Source organism: Vicia villosa, unplaced genomic scaffold, assembly GCF_029867415.1.
Source record: "Vicia villosa cultivar HV-30 ecotype Madison, WI unplaced genomic scaffold, Vvil1.0 ctg.001248F_1_1_3, whole genome shotgun sequence".
NCBI classification, from domain to species: domain Eukaryota; kingdom Viridiplantae; phylum Streptophyta; class Magnoliopsida; order Fabales; family Fabaceae; genus Vicia; species Vicia villosa.
The window spans coordinates 94,866-107,657 of NW_026705550.1; the positions used below are offsets into that span (position 1 = coordinate 94,866).

At 29.0% G+C, this 12,792-nt stretch overlaps 1 protein-coding gene across 1 annotated transcript; it reads left to right on the top strand.

Annotated features, from left to right (window-relative positions):
- Window positions 1-2,257: 2,257 nt before the first annotated feature.
- Window positions 2,258-3,070, top strand: LOC131634184 (ABA-responsive protein ABR18-like). Its single transcript, XM_058904839.1, has one exon. The coding sequence runs from the start codon at window positions 2,345-2,347 to the stop codon at window positions 2,819-2,821; it is 477 nt and encodes a 158-aa protein (XP_058760822.1). The 5' UTR covers window positions 2,258-2,344; the 3' UTR covers window positions 2,822-3,070.
- The last annotated feature ends 9,722 nt before the right edge of the window (window positions 3,071-12,792 follow it).

Consider the following 12,792-nt stretch of genomic DNA (forward strand, 5'->3'; position numbering starts at 1 on the left):
TATATATATATATATATATATATAAAATATAATATAATATGTGATTTGTCACTATTTTTGTCAAAGCATCCCATCATATTTAATTGTAAGAGAGCACTACAATATAGGATTCTTGAAGTGTAAAAAATATAAAGTTTTATTTGAATTCATAAGTATTTACTCTACATTTTTGTTTAAGGACAACATATATTTGATGAAATTATTTTATTTCTTTTTTTCATGAAATGTCTATTTTTTTTTTTTGAGATAATTTTAATGAGATTTTAATTAATTTTGGTAAGTATATATTGGATGGAAAAATTATGTATGGTGGATGAAAAATAAAATTGTGTTACTTCATACTATAATGATAACTACTAGTTAAATCATTCTGCAAATGTTGCTGGTAGTCGATCTTCATAGTCTACTACCCTTCTGATGTAACCACTCATGCAGTTAAATCATTGGAAAACCTATCAATGTAATTAGAGATGTTTTCAATTGACAACATGCTACTTTCCTTGATTAATAAGTTTTGCAAATCCTATTAATACTCTAGCATATTAGTTAGAATGTAGACTATGTATTTTTTTTATTTAGTTAGGATTGGAAGAAAGAGCGTGCACATGATAAGTTCATGAAGCTAGAAAGTCGAAAACATCCAAAAATAGTATGCGGAAAAAATGTATTATTAATCTAAATAATTTTATATCTAAAAATTTACTATTAGTCTACATATTTTTCTAAACGATACCTAAACAAAAATAATATTTGTATACGGGAAAAAAATTTATTATTGATCTCAAGATTTTTATATACGAAAAATGATATTTATGTTCCAAATATTTTTGATTAAAAAATGGTATACAAAAAAAATTATTATTATCTAAATATTTTTATCTACGAAAATTTACCATTGATCCAGATATTTTTATAAACGATACCTAAACAAAATTTAATATTTATATACTGAAAAAAATTTATTATTGATCTAAATATTTTTAGATAAAAAAAATGATATTTATGATCCAAATATTTTTGACTAAAAAATGGTATAAGAGAAAACCCATTAGAGAGAGAAGTTGATGATTTTAAAAATGTGTGCTTTACACATTCCAACTAGTATTTTTCACTTTTCAAGGAATTGCAACGGATTTTTGTCCACCCAGTTAAATCTATCAGGGTAGGAAATAATTTTTGTATAAAAAATGAAATCTACTGCTATCACTTGTCTAAATCCTATGCATTAATTGTTACCATAAAAATGTCATTCTTTTAAAAAAAAATAATATATAAAAAATTTAAACTTTTAAAATAAAATTAATAATATTTTTTAAGTTAGTTTTAGTGTTTAAAATGTGATGCAAAAGAAGATTATGTTTTACTAAACCTTTTGTACACGAGAATATGAATTTATTGATCAAAATATTGATTATTAACGGAACATGAAATTACTGATCAAAATATTGATTATTAACGGGACATGAAGTTACTGATCAAAATATTTTTAAAGATATACAAGGACATGAAGTTATTTATCAAACTAATATTTGTATATGGGAACATGAAGTTATTGATCAAAATATTGATTATTAGCGGGATATGAAGTTAGTGATCAAAATATTTTTTATTGATTATACATTCAATTATTATTTTTTTACAAATATTAATTTATTAAAAAATATATATATTTCAAACAAATGCGCGTCCCGTACCAGAACCCGTGCGAACGCACGAGTTTGTTACTAGTTTTAGTTATGTGTCTCGTGATTATTATTGAATTCACAACATTGAAGGCAAACAAACTCTAAATATAAGAACCAAAAGATAGAGGAGTTGATTGAAGTATTTTTATCATGGTTATTATTTATCTCTTTTTACATGAATTTTCTTTTAGCATTTTTTTCATCAAATTAAAACTCCCATACAAACAGTATTTTTTTAGCATTTTTTATCATGGTTATTATTATAAGTTAGAACGCCAAAACTAAACTTATATTAATGTATAATTTAATTCACAATACTCGATGCAAACAAACAGTACACAGATGTTGAAAATGATCCATTATAAAAATTGATTATCTAGAATGTTTGATAAAATGTTGAAAATGATTCATTATTAAAATTGATTATCTAGAATGTTTGATAAAATGTTGAAAATGATTCATTGTTTTGTGATGGTGAGTCAACAAATTCACGCTAACAACTGAAGAATAAATTGAGTAGGCAAAGAAGGCAGAGTGCTTATAAATAGAGAGCATTATGCTGATAAGTCACACAAACCAACATACACACTAATACTATACATACTATCTTCTTCTCAAACTCCTCTTTACTATACAACTTCATCTAATTAATAAGCATTATGGGGGTTTTCACATATGAGAATGACACCACTTCTACCGTTGCACCTGCTAAGTTATTCAAAGCTGTGGTTCATGATGCTGATGTCATCGTTCCTAAGGTTGTTGATTCAATCAAGACTGTTGAAATCGTTGAAGGAAATGGTGGCCCTGGAACTGTCAAGAAGATCACTTTCGTCGAAGGAGGACAAACCTTGTATGTGTTGCACAAAGTTGAAGCCATTGATGATGCAAAGTTTGAATATAATTACAGTATAGTTGGAGGTTTCGGTATATCGGACATAGTTGAGAAGATATCATTTGAGGCCAAATTGGTTGAAGGTCCAAATGGAGGATCTGTGGGGAAGGTGATTGTTAAATATCACACCAAAGGAGATGCTAAGCCCATTGAAAAGGAGGTTGAGGAAGGCAAAGCTAAGAGTGACGCCCTTTTCAAAGCTATTGAAGGTTACGTTTTGGCCAATCCTAATTACAACTGATGATGCTATCACTGTCCATGCTGCCTTTGTTGCTGTCTTCTTAATACATATTATCTTCCAATGTAATAATAAAGTGTTCGATCTCTTGTTCTCAATTCCTTTTGCGTGTCAACTGTGAGGCTTGGTATCTTTGTATCTTAGTTTATCAGTAACTTATAATACAAATGAAAGCATATCTATAATACTTTTGTTGTTAAATTTAGTAACCAAAAAAAGTTTATGATCTTTAGTTCATCATTTAAAAAGTAATTTATATTTTTTATGTATTGGAGAATTTGTAGATACAACAAACATATACTTGTGGGTATGGAGACAAACACTTGTGACACTTAAAAGAAGTACAAATGATGTTTCTGGCAAAATAACAATGACAACTAAACAAAATGCTTCAAGTAATAAAAATAATAATAATTGAAAATACAAAGAAATTGATTATCGTATTTGACTAAATCAATTTATTTCTCTAGAGGCATTCTCACATTAATTGTTATAATGAATCCCGGTACGAGTTAAAAAAAATAGTCTTTAGAATTTCTAAACTAAACCTTATTTTATAATCATATGTTTCTTAATTTGTTCAACTCTTAATATAAAAATTATTTATATTTAGATGCAACAAACATATATTTCTGCCGGTATGAGATAAACACACGAGACACTGACAAATCACGTCAAATAATAAAAATGAAAGTAAGTGAAAATATAAAGAATTTATTTAAGCAATTTCATCAAAATTATCTTCGTATGAGGAAAATGGTAATTCTCTAATTCACTGTACCTCAAAAATTGTTATAAGAGATAAGAGTTACAAGAAAATAGATTAGGTTACTGTTAAAGTGTTGTACAAGAAACCTAGAAATTGGAATAGAGTTGACGAGCTTTACCTATACCTCATGTGGGTTTTCCTTATGCAAAAACAACTCAACTAGGTAAATTTGTTTTGGATCAAACGAATGTGTGCATGAATACTCTGAAGCGCTCCCTTTTTCTACACCTCTTTTGTGCAATACCTCCTTAACGCCAATAACATCCGTCATGTTCTTGATGATATGCTGGAAAGTACGAAATTATTTGATTTATTTGTTGATAAATTGATGAGGTACACTACAAAAAATGTTCTCTGCAACGACGTGGATTACACGTCGCAACATGCAAAATCACGTGGCAAACAAAAAGTAGCGACGTGAGCATTTATGTCGCAGGAGCACGCGTGGCAACATTGTAGCGACGTGGAGACCACGTCAGAAAGTAGCGACGTGACTCCCACGTCGCAACAGGATTACATAGGAAACATCCCACTGCACACACAGCAGGTGTGGCAGGTGTGGGGAAGTGTGTTTGTTGACCAATGTAGCGACGTGTTTCCCACATCGCTACATTAAATGCTTTTTTTAAAAAAAAAAATTTATTCACGCTAGATTTGTTTTATTTTATATATTTTATATATTTTATATAATTAATTAATATATAATAAAATATAATATATAATAAAATATATATAATAAAATTTATATATAATAAAATTTATATAATAAAATCTATAAAATAAAATTTATATAATAAAATCTATAAAAACTAATTTATATAATAAATTTATATAAAATAAATTAATATAATAAACATTATATAATAAATTCAATTAAATAAAATTAAAAATTTAAAACTAATATTTTAATGAATTAAAATGTAGAATATTTTACATTAAAAAAAATTTAAAACAAATAAAATACAAAATGTTTTTAAGAGGCATCATCCGGAAAATAGTTATCCGGATTAAAATCATCAGCCACCCCGTCATCCTCCGGCTCTTGAGGAGGAGCATTACTGTAATTTCCTCCTCCTTGCATAAACCGTCTCATCTGCTCCTCCATCTCAGCTTGCTTCTTCATAATGCCCTCCATCTGTCGCGCATGCTGCTCCTCCATATCAGACTGCTTCTTCCGCATCATCTCGATCTGGGCCTCACTTTCGCGTCTCGCCAATTGCCTTACTAATTCAGTTTGTTCCTGTGTCAGATTTGGTTGACGCGATCCACCCTCTCCATCCTGAACTCTTTGGAACAGATTACGGTCACCAGATCTATAGCTGGACGCCAAATTTCCAGCCCCAAAAAAGCAACCATTAGGCCCTTTATCTTTAATAACGTCACACCAAATGTAGTGATCAACATCCGCGTTAAGCGGCTCCCCCTCTGCTGGCATGAATTGAGGATTATTTTTCAGAAAAATGGCAAGTCGTCTATCATATTCTTCCTGCACAAATATTCAATAAAAAAAATTAAGTTAAATATTTAAATGCATATTTAATGATACTAAATAAATATATACATATTATAAATTAAAATATATTAAAACGTTGCCACGTTATTTTCACGCCACAACTTATGATTTGCCACATGATTTTCACGTGGCAAATTATCAATTGCCACATGAAATTCACATCACAAACTTTGTATCAATATAAAAAAAATAAACAACGTAAATTTCACTTACAAGATACATCCTAGTGCGCTCGTCGACAACACCTCCCGATCTCCTTGTCCGGGTCCTCGAAATCAGCTCAGGCATCAATGGTCTTCTACCCAACTGCTTAGCCTAAATAATATAATTAAAAATAATTAGTAAATTATATTATGAATAAAGAAGTAACTTAAAAATTTTAAAACTTTTACCAATCGTCGGGCATGCTCGGCGGTGCTAATACTTCCAACTGTGTTGACACAACCGCCCTTTTCAGATGCCCTCATCTTCTTAAAGGTTTCTGATTTAGCCCGGAATTGTGGAGTCCTCCAATATATTACAAGCTCCTGAAAAACCTCCTCGCCTATCCAGCTAGGACGGATGCCGTGAAGCTCATAATTCTCCCTTACTCGCCGCAGCATATCAGACATTCATTTAGAGCATCTGGTATTGAAAACTTTCTGAACACTTTTTTCACTCAAAGGATCCCACACACATTTCTCCTGCAATAATGTTGTATGACATTAAAATAAAATGTTAAGTAATTATAATGAGAATTTTATTTAAATAACTATAACTAAAACAATAAATTAAATGCATAACCTACATAAATAACAATACCTTAAACATTCTAAACCATTCATCTTTATTTTTGACGTCCCCATAGCTCTTAAAAGCTGATTTATACATCTGCTGAATTATATAGTTAACAATCCTAGCAGCAGTCCGACTCGGCGTAAAACTAAAACAAAAAATGAAAATGTTAGATATAAATTTATATAAAAAATGAAAATGTATACATATATTAAAGTTTTTAAATAGGAAACTTACTTGCTTCCTTCGGGATGAATCCAAAATCTACCGTCAACGACATGAATCTCACCGGGATCATCCCTCCCACGAAGATCAGCTCTGTCTATCTCATCAACTGCCTCATCAACCTCACGGGCTGGTACATGTGTGGGATGTGGGGTGCGTGAACCTCCAACCTGTGTGGGGCGTGGACTAGGAGATCGTCCAGCCTGTGTCGGACGTGGACGGGTAGATCGTCCAGCCTGTGTGGGGCGTGGACTAGGAGATCGTCCAGCCTGTGTCGGAGGTGTACTGCTGGATCCTCCCGTATGCTGAAAGGAGGAAGTCATCTGCATGGGATATGAGAAACCAGATCCTCCAGTATGCTGGAAGGATGAAGGCATGCCAGTATGGGCGAATGGAAAGCTGGGCGGGGGCACACCAGTATGTGTGAATGGAAAGCTAGGTCCTCCCGCCTGCTGGAAGGACGAGGGCACACTAGGATGCTGGAAGGATGGCGGTACCGCTGAGTATTGGAAGGATGGCGGTACCCCAGACAGAAATGTGTGGGAGGAGAGTAATGGGGTAAAAGCCTGAGTACTGGCTAAAGACATAGGATCAACACTCTGAGGGCGGGAAGACACGACCATGGGAGGCGCCTCACATACTACTATCCTCGGACGTTGGGACTTCTTACCACTATCTTTACTCTTAGGTGGCATTTTACCTATTTTATTATTCATCAACACATAAATATTCATCAACACATAAATATTCATTAACACATAAATATTCATTAACACATAAATAGATATTTAATAGATATTCATTAACACATAAATAAATATTCATTAACACATAAATAAATATTCATTAACATATAAATATACATTCAATGTTTAGTTATTCTTCATCTTCGCTATCCACATCATTCTCTTCATCATTCTCTTCATCGTTCTCTTCATCATTATCTTCGTCGTTCTCTTCGTCATTCTCTTCATTGTTGTCATCGGATTCAAACTCTTCATCATTCTCTTCATCCACATTATTTTCAACCAACAATATAGATGCATCAACTTGATGTCCCTCAACAATTGTATCAGACAAACTTGTAATGTCTTCAGCTGCAACCACTTCATTAATTTGATCAACATCATCAACTTGATAGGCAACATCTTCTACTTGATCGCCATTTTCAATATGACCTTGCGGTTTTGTTTTTATTGCAACACACCATCCTCTTTTACGTGTCACAAATGAAGGATAAGGTACATAATAAACTTGCCTAACAATATTTGACATTATGAAAGGATCATACTCTTTGTATTTCCGGTTCATTTGAATCTCAACAGTACCGTATGACCTGTCTATTTTTGTGCCTCTACTTGGATCATACCATTCACAATAAAACAAGACAACTTTATTTTCTGAATCCATGTAATGGTATACCAACTCGTAGATATGTTTAATAACTCCATAAAAGTCATCTTCACCACCATCTGTAACTCCTTTTACAAATACACCACTGTTTATGGTTTTTTCCCTTCGGTCCATGCCTCAGTGTGAAACTTATATCCGTTCACGAAGTATGTGTGCCATTCATTTGCGCTTTGGATAGGGCCTTCTGCCAAGTTTCTCAAATGGAGTATTTCTGGAGTTGGTGGAAACACGGTAGACAATCTTTGCTTGAACCATAAGGGAAATTCAGCATGAATGACGCCGGATGTTGATTGTACACCGGTACTATGAAAATAGGCATTCATCTCATTCAACAACTGATAAAATTTCTACGCTTCCTCATTCGGCAACTCTTCCCCACCAAAATCTTCAGGCTCATCATAGGTCACGTTCACACCAAAAGCATCCTCAACCATGTCACCAATCAGATTAAAGTTTTCCTCATATTCCACAGGCGGCCGACTACTTGAAGCATGAGAGTTGCTAGTCTCTTGTACGTTACTAGGCAGTTCTTCACCGTTAAACGTCCAAACCCAATAATTTGCAATGAAACCCCTTCTATGCAAATGAGCTGTTATTTCCTGTGGGTCACTAATTATTGGTCTACATTCACATTTAAGACAGGGACACCTAACTCCTCCTTCGCTTCGACATAATTCCTGAGCAAACGCCCAACTTATAAACCCTTCAACTCCTACTATAAAATTGGGTTTAAGTCCCATTCTTCCTGGAAATGTTCTATCGTACATCCAACTACGATAATACCGATAATATTCCATAGTGCACATTTATACAATCATTGTCATTTGGAGTTAGAATACTAATCAACTTAATATTCTTCTTAGACGTATACTAGTTAATATTTACTATTCTTAAAACTATTATTTAGTAACAATACTACTAATATTTTTAACTACACGCGTTATATTGAACATATTTAACCATAAAATAATTTTTTTTAACTACACATTTTAAACTACATGTATTAGAAATATTATTTAATAAAAATACTACTGTTATGTTTTTGTTACATATATAGTAATAAAAATAAAAAATAAGAAATAAGAAATATTACTATTATATTTGGAAATATACAAACACATGCATATTATGTTTTTATAACATATATATACAAATTCAGTTTTAAATCTATTATATATGAATAAAATAAAAAATAAAAATAAAAAATGTTTTTATTAAATATATGATATACATATACATATTTTGTTTTTTATTAAAATTTTTTTTAGTATAATATTTCTCATTATAATAAATAATATATATAATAAAAATTAAAAATGAAAACTTTATAATATATAACTATTATATTAGTTTTACATATATAAAATTTATTTAAGTTATAAAAATATATTTTTTAAAGTGAGAACTTTATAGTATATATTTATATTATATTCTTAAAAATGAAAACTTTATAATATATATAACTATTATATTCTTTTTAAATTTATATTAATATTTATAATAATCTATTTTATATACTGTAAAATATTATAATATATATAATAATTTTAATAATAGTTTTAATATATCAATATACTAAAAACAACTTTAATAATTTTAATGTTTGTATAATATTAATAGTTTTAATATATAATATATAATAATGTTTGTATAGTTTTAATAAAAATATTAATAAAAATTATACTAAAATCAATTTTAATATATCAATTTTTTTAAAACACATTATAACAATTTATTTCTAATAGTTTTACAATTTATACAAACACATTATAAATCTATATACAAACACATTCATATCTTAATTAATAAATCTACTAAAAATATGATATACATATACATATTTTGTTTTTTATTAAAAATTTTTTTAGTATAATATTTCTCATTATAATAAATAATATATATAATAAAAATTAAAAATGAAAACTTTATAATATATAACTATTATATTAGTTTTACATATATAAAATTTATTTAAGTTATAAAAATATATTTTTTAAAGTGAGAACTTTATAGTATATATTTATATTATATTCTTAAAAATGAAAACTTTATAATATATATAACTATTATATTCTTTTTAAATTTATATTAATATTTATAATAATCTATTTTATATACTGTAAAATATTATAATATATATAATAATTTTAATAATAGTTTTAATATATCAATATACTAAAAACAACTTTAATAATTTTAATGTTTGTATAATATTAATAGTTTTAATATATAATATATAATAATGTTTGTATAGTTTTAATAAAAATATTAATAAAAATTATACTAAAAACAATTTTAATATATCAATTTTTTTAAAACACATTATAACAATTTTAATATATCAATTTATTTCTAATAGTTTTACAATTTATACAAACACATTATAAATCTATATACAAACACATTCATATCTTAATTAATAAATCTACTAAAAATATGATATACATATACATATTTTGTTTTTTATTAAAATTTTTTTTAGTATAATATTTCTCATTATAATAAATAATATATATAATAAAAATTAAAAATGAAAACTTTATAATATATAACTATTATATTAGTTTTACATATATAAAATTTATTTAAGTTATAAAAATATATTTTTTAAAGTGAGAACTTTATAGTATATATTTATATTATATTCTTAAAAATGAAAACTTTATAATATATATAACTATTATATTCTTTTTAAATTTATATTAATATTTATAATAATCTATTTTATATACTGTAAAATATTATAATATATATAATAATTTTAATAATAGTTTTAATATATCAATATACTAAAAACAACTTTAATAATTTTAATGTTTGTATAATATTAATAGTTTTAATATATAATATATAATAATGTTTGTATAGTTTTAATAAAAATATTAATAAAAATTATACTAAAAACAATTTTAATATATCAATTTTTTTAAAACACATTATAACAATTTTAATATATCAATTTATTTCTAATAGTTTTACAATTTATACAAACACATTATAAATCTATTTTAATAAATGTATCCCAAAAATATATACCATATATCTAACCCAAAAATCATTATAAATTACACTAAAAATATATTTTAATTACTTACCTCTTCTTCAATCTACTCCTCCTTCTTCAATCTACTCTCCTCCTTCTTCAATCTACTAAAACTATACCAAAAAAAAATCAAAAATTAATAACAGAATAAAGAATAAAATTATAACATAATACTTGTTCTACCTCTTCATTACCTTTGATATCAAAAAAATATTTGGATTGATGCAATTGGAGTTGGATTTTGGGAGATTGAAGTTGTTGTTCTTGTTCTGGTTTTGGGGATGAAGTTATTGTTGTTCTTGTTCTGCAACGAAGGTGTGGTGGAGTGAAGTGAATTGCATTGATTTATACCCAATGTAGCGACGTGAATTTAATTTCGCTAGTTGCCACGTGGTAAACACGTCGCAACAAGCAAACCGTAACATTTAATTAATGTCTCTGCCATAAATCCTGTCACCTAGTCAATTCAATATAACGTTTTAAATGTTGCGACGTGCTTACAACGTCACTACTTAATTTTTTAAAATTTGAATCTCCCCCCAATCTCCCCCCATGTGAACGTTATTGCTTTTTAAATTTATAATTTATACATTTAATGTAGCGACGTTTGACCCACGTCGCAACTTTATTCACGTAACCCAACGTCTGACTCATCCTTACTTTATGTTTATAAAGTTATTTTAAAATTAAAAACATGTGGCGACGTGGTAGTCACGTCGCTAGAGGCAATAAATACCCACGTGACAGCCACGTCGCTAATATGTGTCGCTGGGGAGCACTTTTTTTGTAGTGGTACTACAAGGATAAAAAATGATGGTATTATTAGGCTGTCCATGGAAAGTCCTATGATGACAAGTTTGTTGCAAATGAAGATGCTTTGGAAGGTTGTCTTCTAGGAAGGCTCTCTGCTCCTTCTACTTTATTTGCCCGACTTGCTATTGCACTAGATGCATTGCCTCCTATTATGAAGGCCTATATGGATGTTGGTGTTGATACATTTCATACTTCAGCCTGTCTAAAAGAGGATAGCCTCATTGCCTATCTTGATGCTGAAGTTAATGAAGCTAGAGCTGTAGAAGACCATATGGTTACTAGAGAAGACCATATGATCACCTTGGTTACAAGAATCAAGGAAGTTGTTGAGTCCCTTAAGGGTTCAGAATTTAACCTTGATCTTGATTTTGACCATGCCCCTTATTCTTTCCCATCCAACATTCCATAGCCTAGCCTAGCATACCATATTATATCATATCATCATTTGCATCATTATCACTTATAACTATTTATGTTTTTTTTCCAACTTTCATGTATATGTTGATCATTGTTATTATTTTCGTACTTTTTGGATATTGATATTATATGGATGTTTTGGATAGTATTTTGTATGGCATAATTTGTCCATTATTCTAGTTTGGTTGATGTTCTATCTATATTGTTGTATGCTAGTTTATTGGGTATCTTGTTTTTTTCCTGAAAGTGTGTTGATTGTGCGTTAATAAGTTAAAGTATACTAGTTATATATTAAATTAGTTTGTTATTGTATGACATGTTGTACAGGCTAGTACCTCATTTTGGATTCATCTCTGTGAGTCGTGTATGTTTTTTACATTATCTCTTTTTGATTTTTGTCTAAGGGGAGAACGAATTGCGATATTATCGTGATATTTACGCGCATTAAGTGTTTAATGCAAGGGAATTAGATAACTTAAGATTCCATGTGTGTAATATCAATTGTTGTGTGCTGTTCAAAAAGTCCTGAGTCAATTTCATCTTGGAACACAAATTACAAAGTTCAACTATCACTCAAATAAAATAACAATAATATCCCAAGTTTTCCAAACTTCAAAAAAGGGAAGATTAAAATTGCATTGTAGCCGGTATCATTATTTTGATGTTTCCTCAATTATTTATTCTATGTGTGTTTGTAATTTTCTTTATCGCACTTGTATTATTTGTTTGTAATTTGCATGTACCATTTATTGGACAAGTGGCTTCAAGCACAAGAGGAGAGGGTGAATTATGGTATTCCAAATTCGCAATTACTTTTTTGATTTTTGAAAATGTACTTAAAATTGTATTAGTGGTTTCTTAAAGGTAGAGTATAATAGTTAAAAGTAAAAAACAATAAGTAAAAAGCGGAAATTAAAGAGGACACGGGATAGAGAGATTGCACCATATATTTATACAGGTTTGGCCGAACATTGGCTCACTTCTGCCCCCAAGAGATCTTTTGGAGA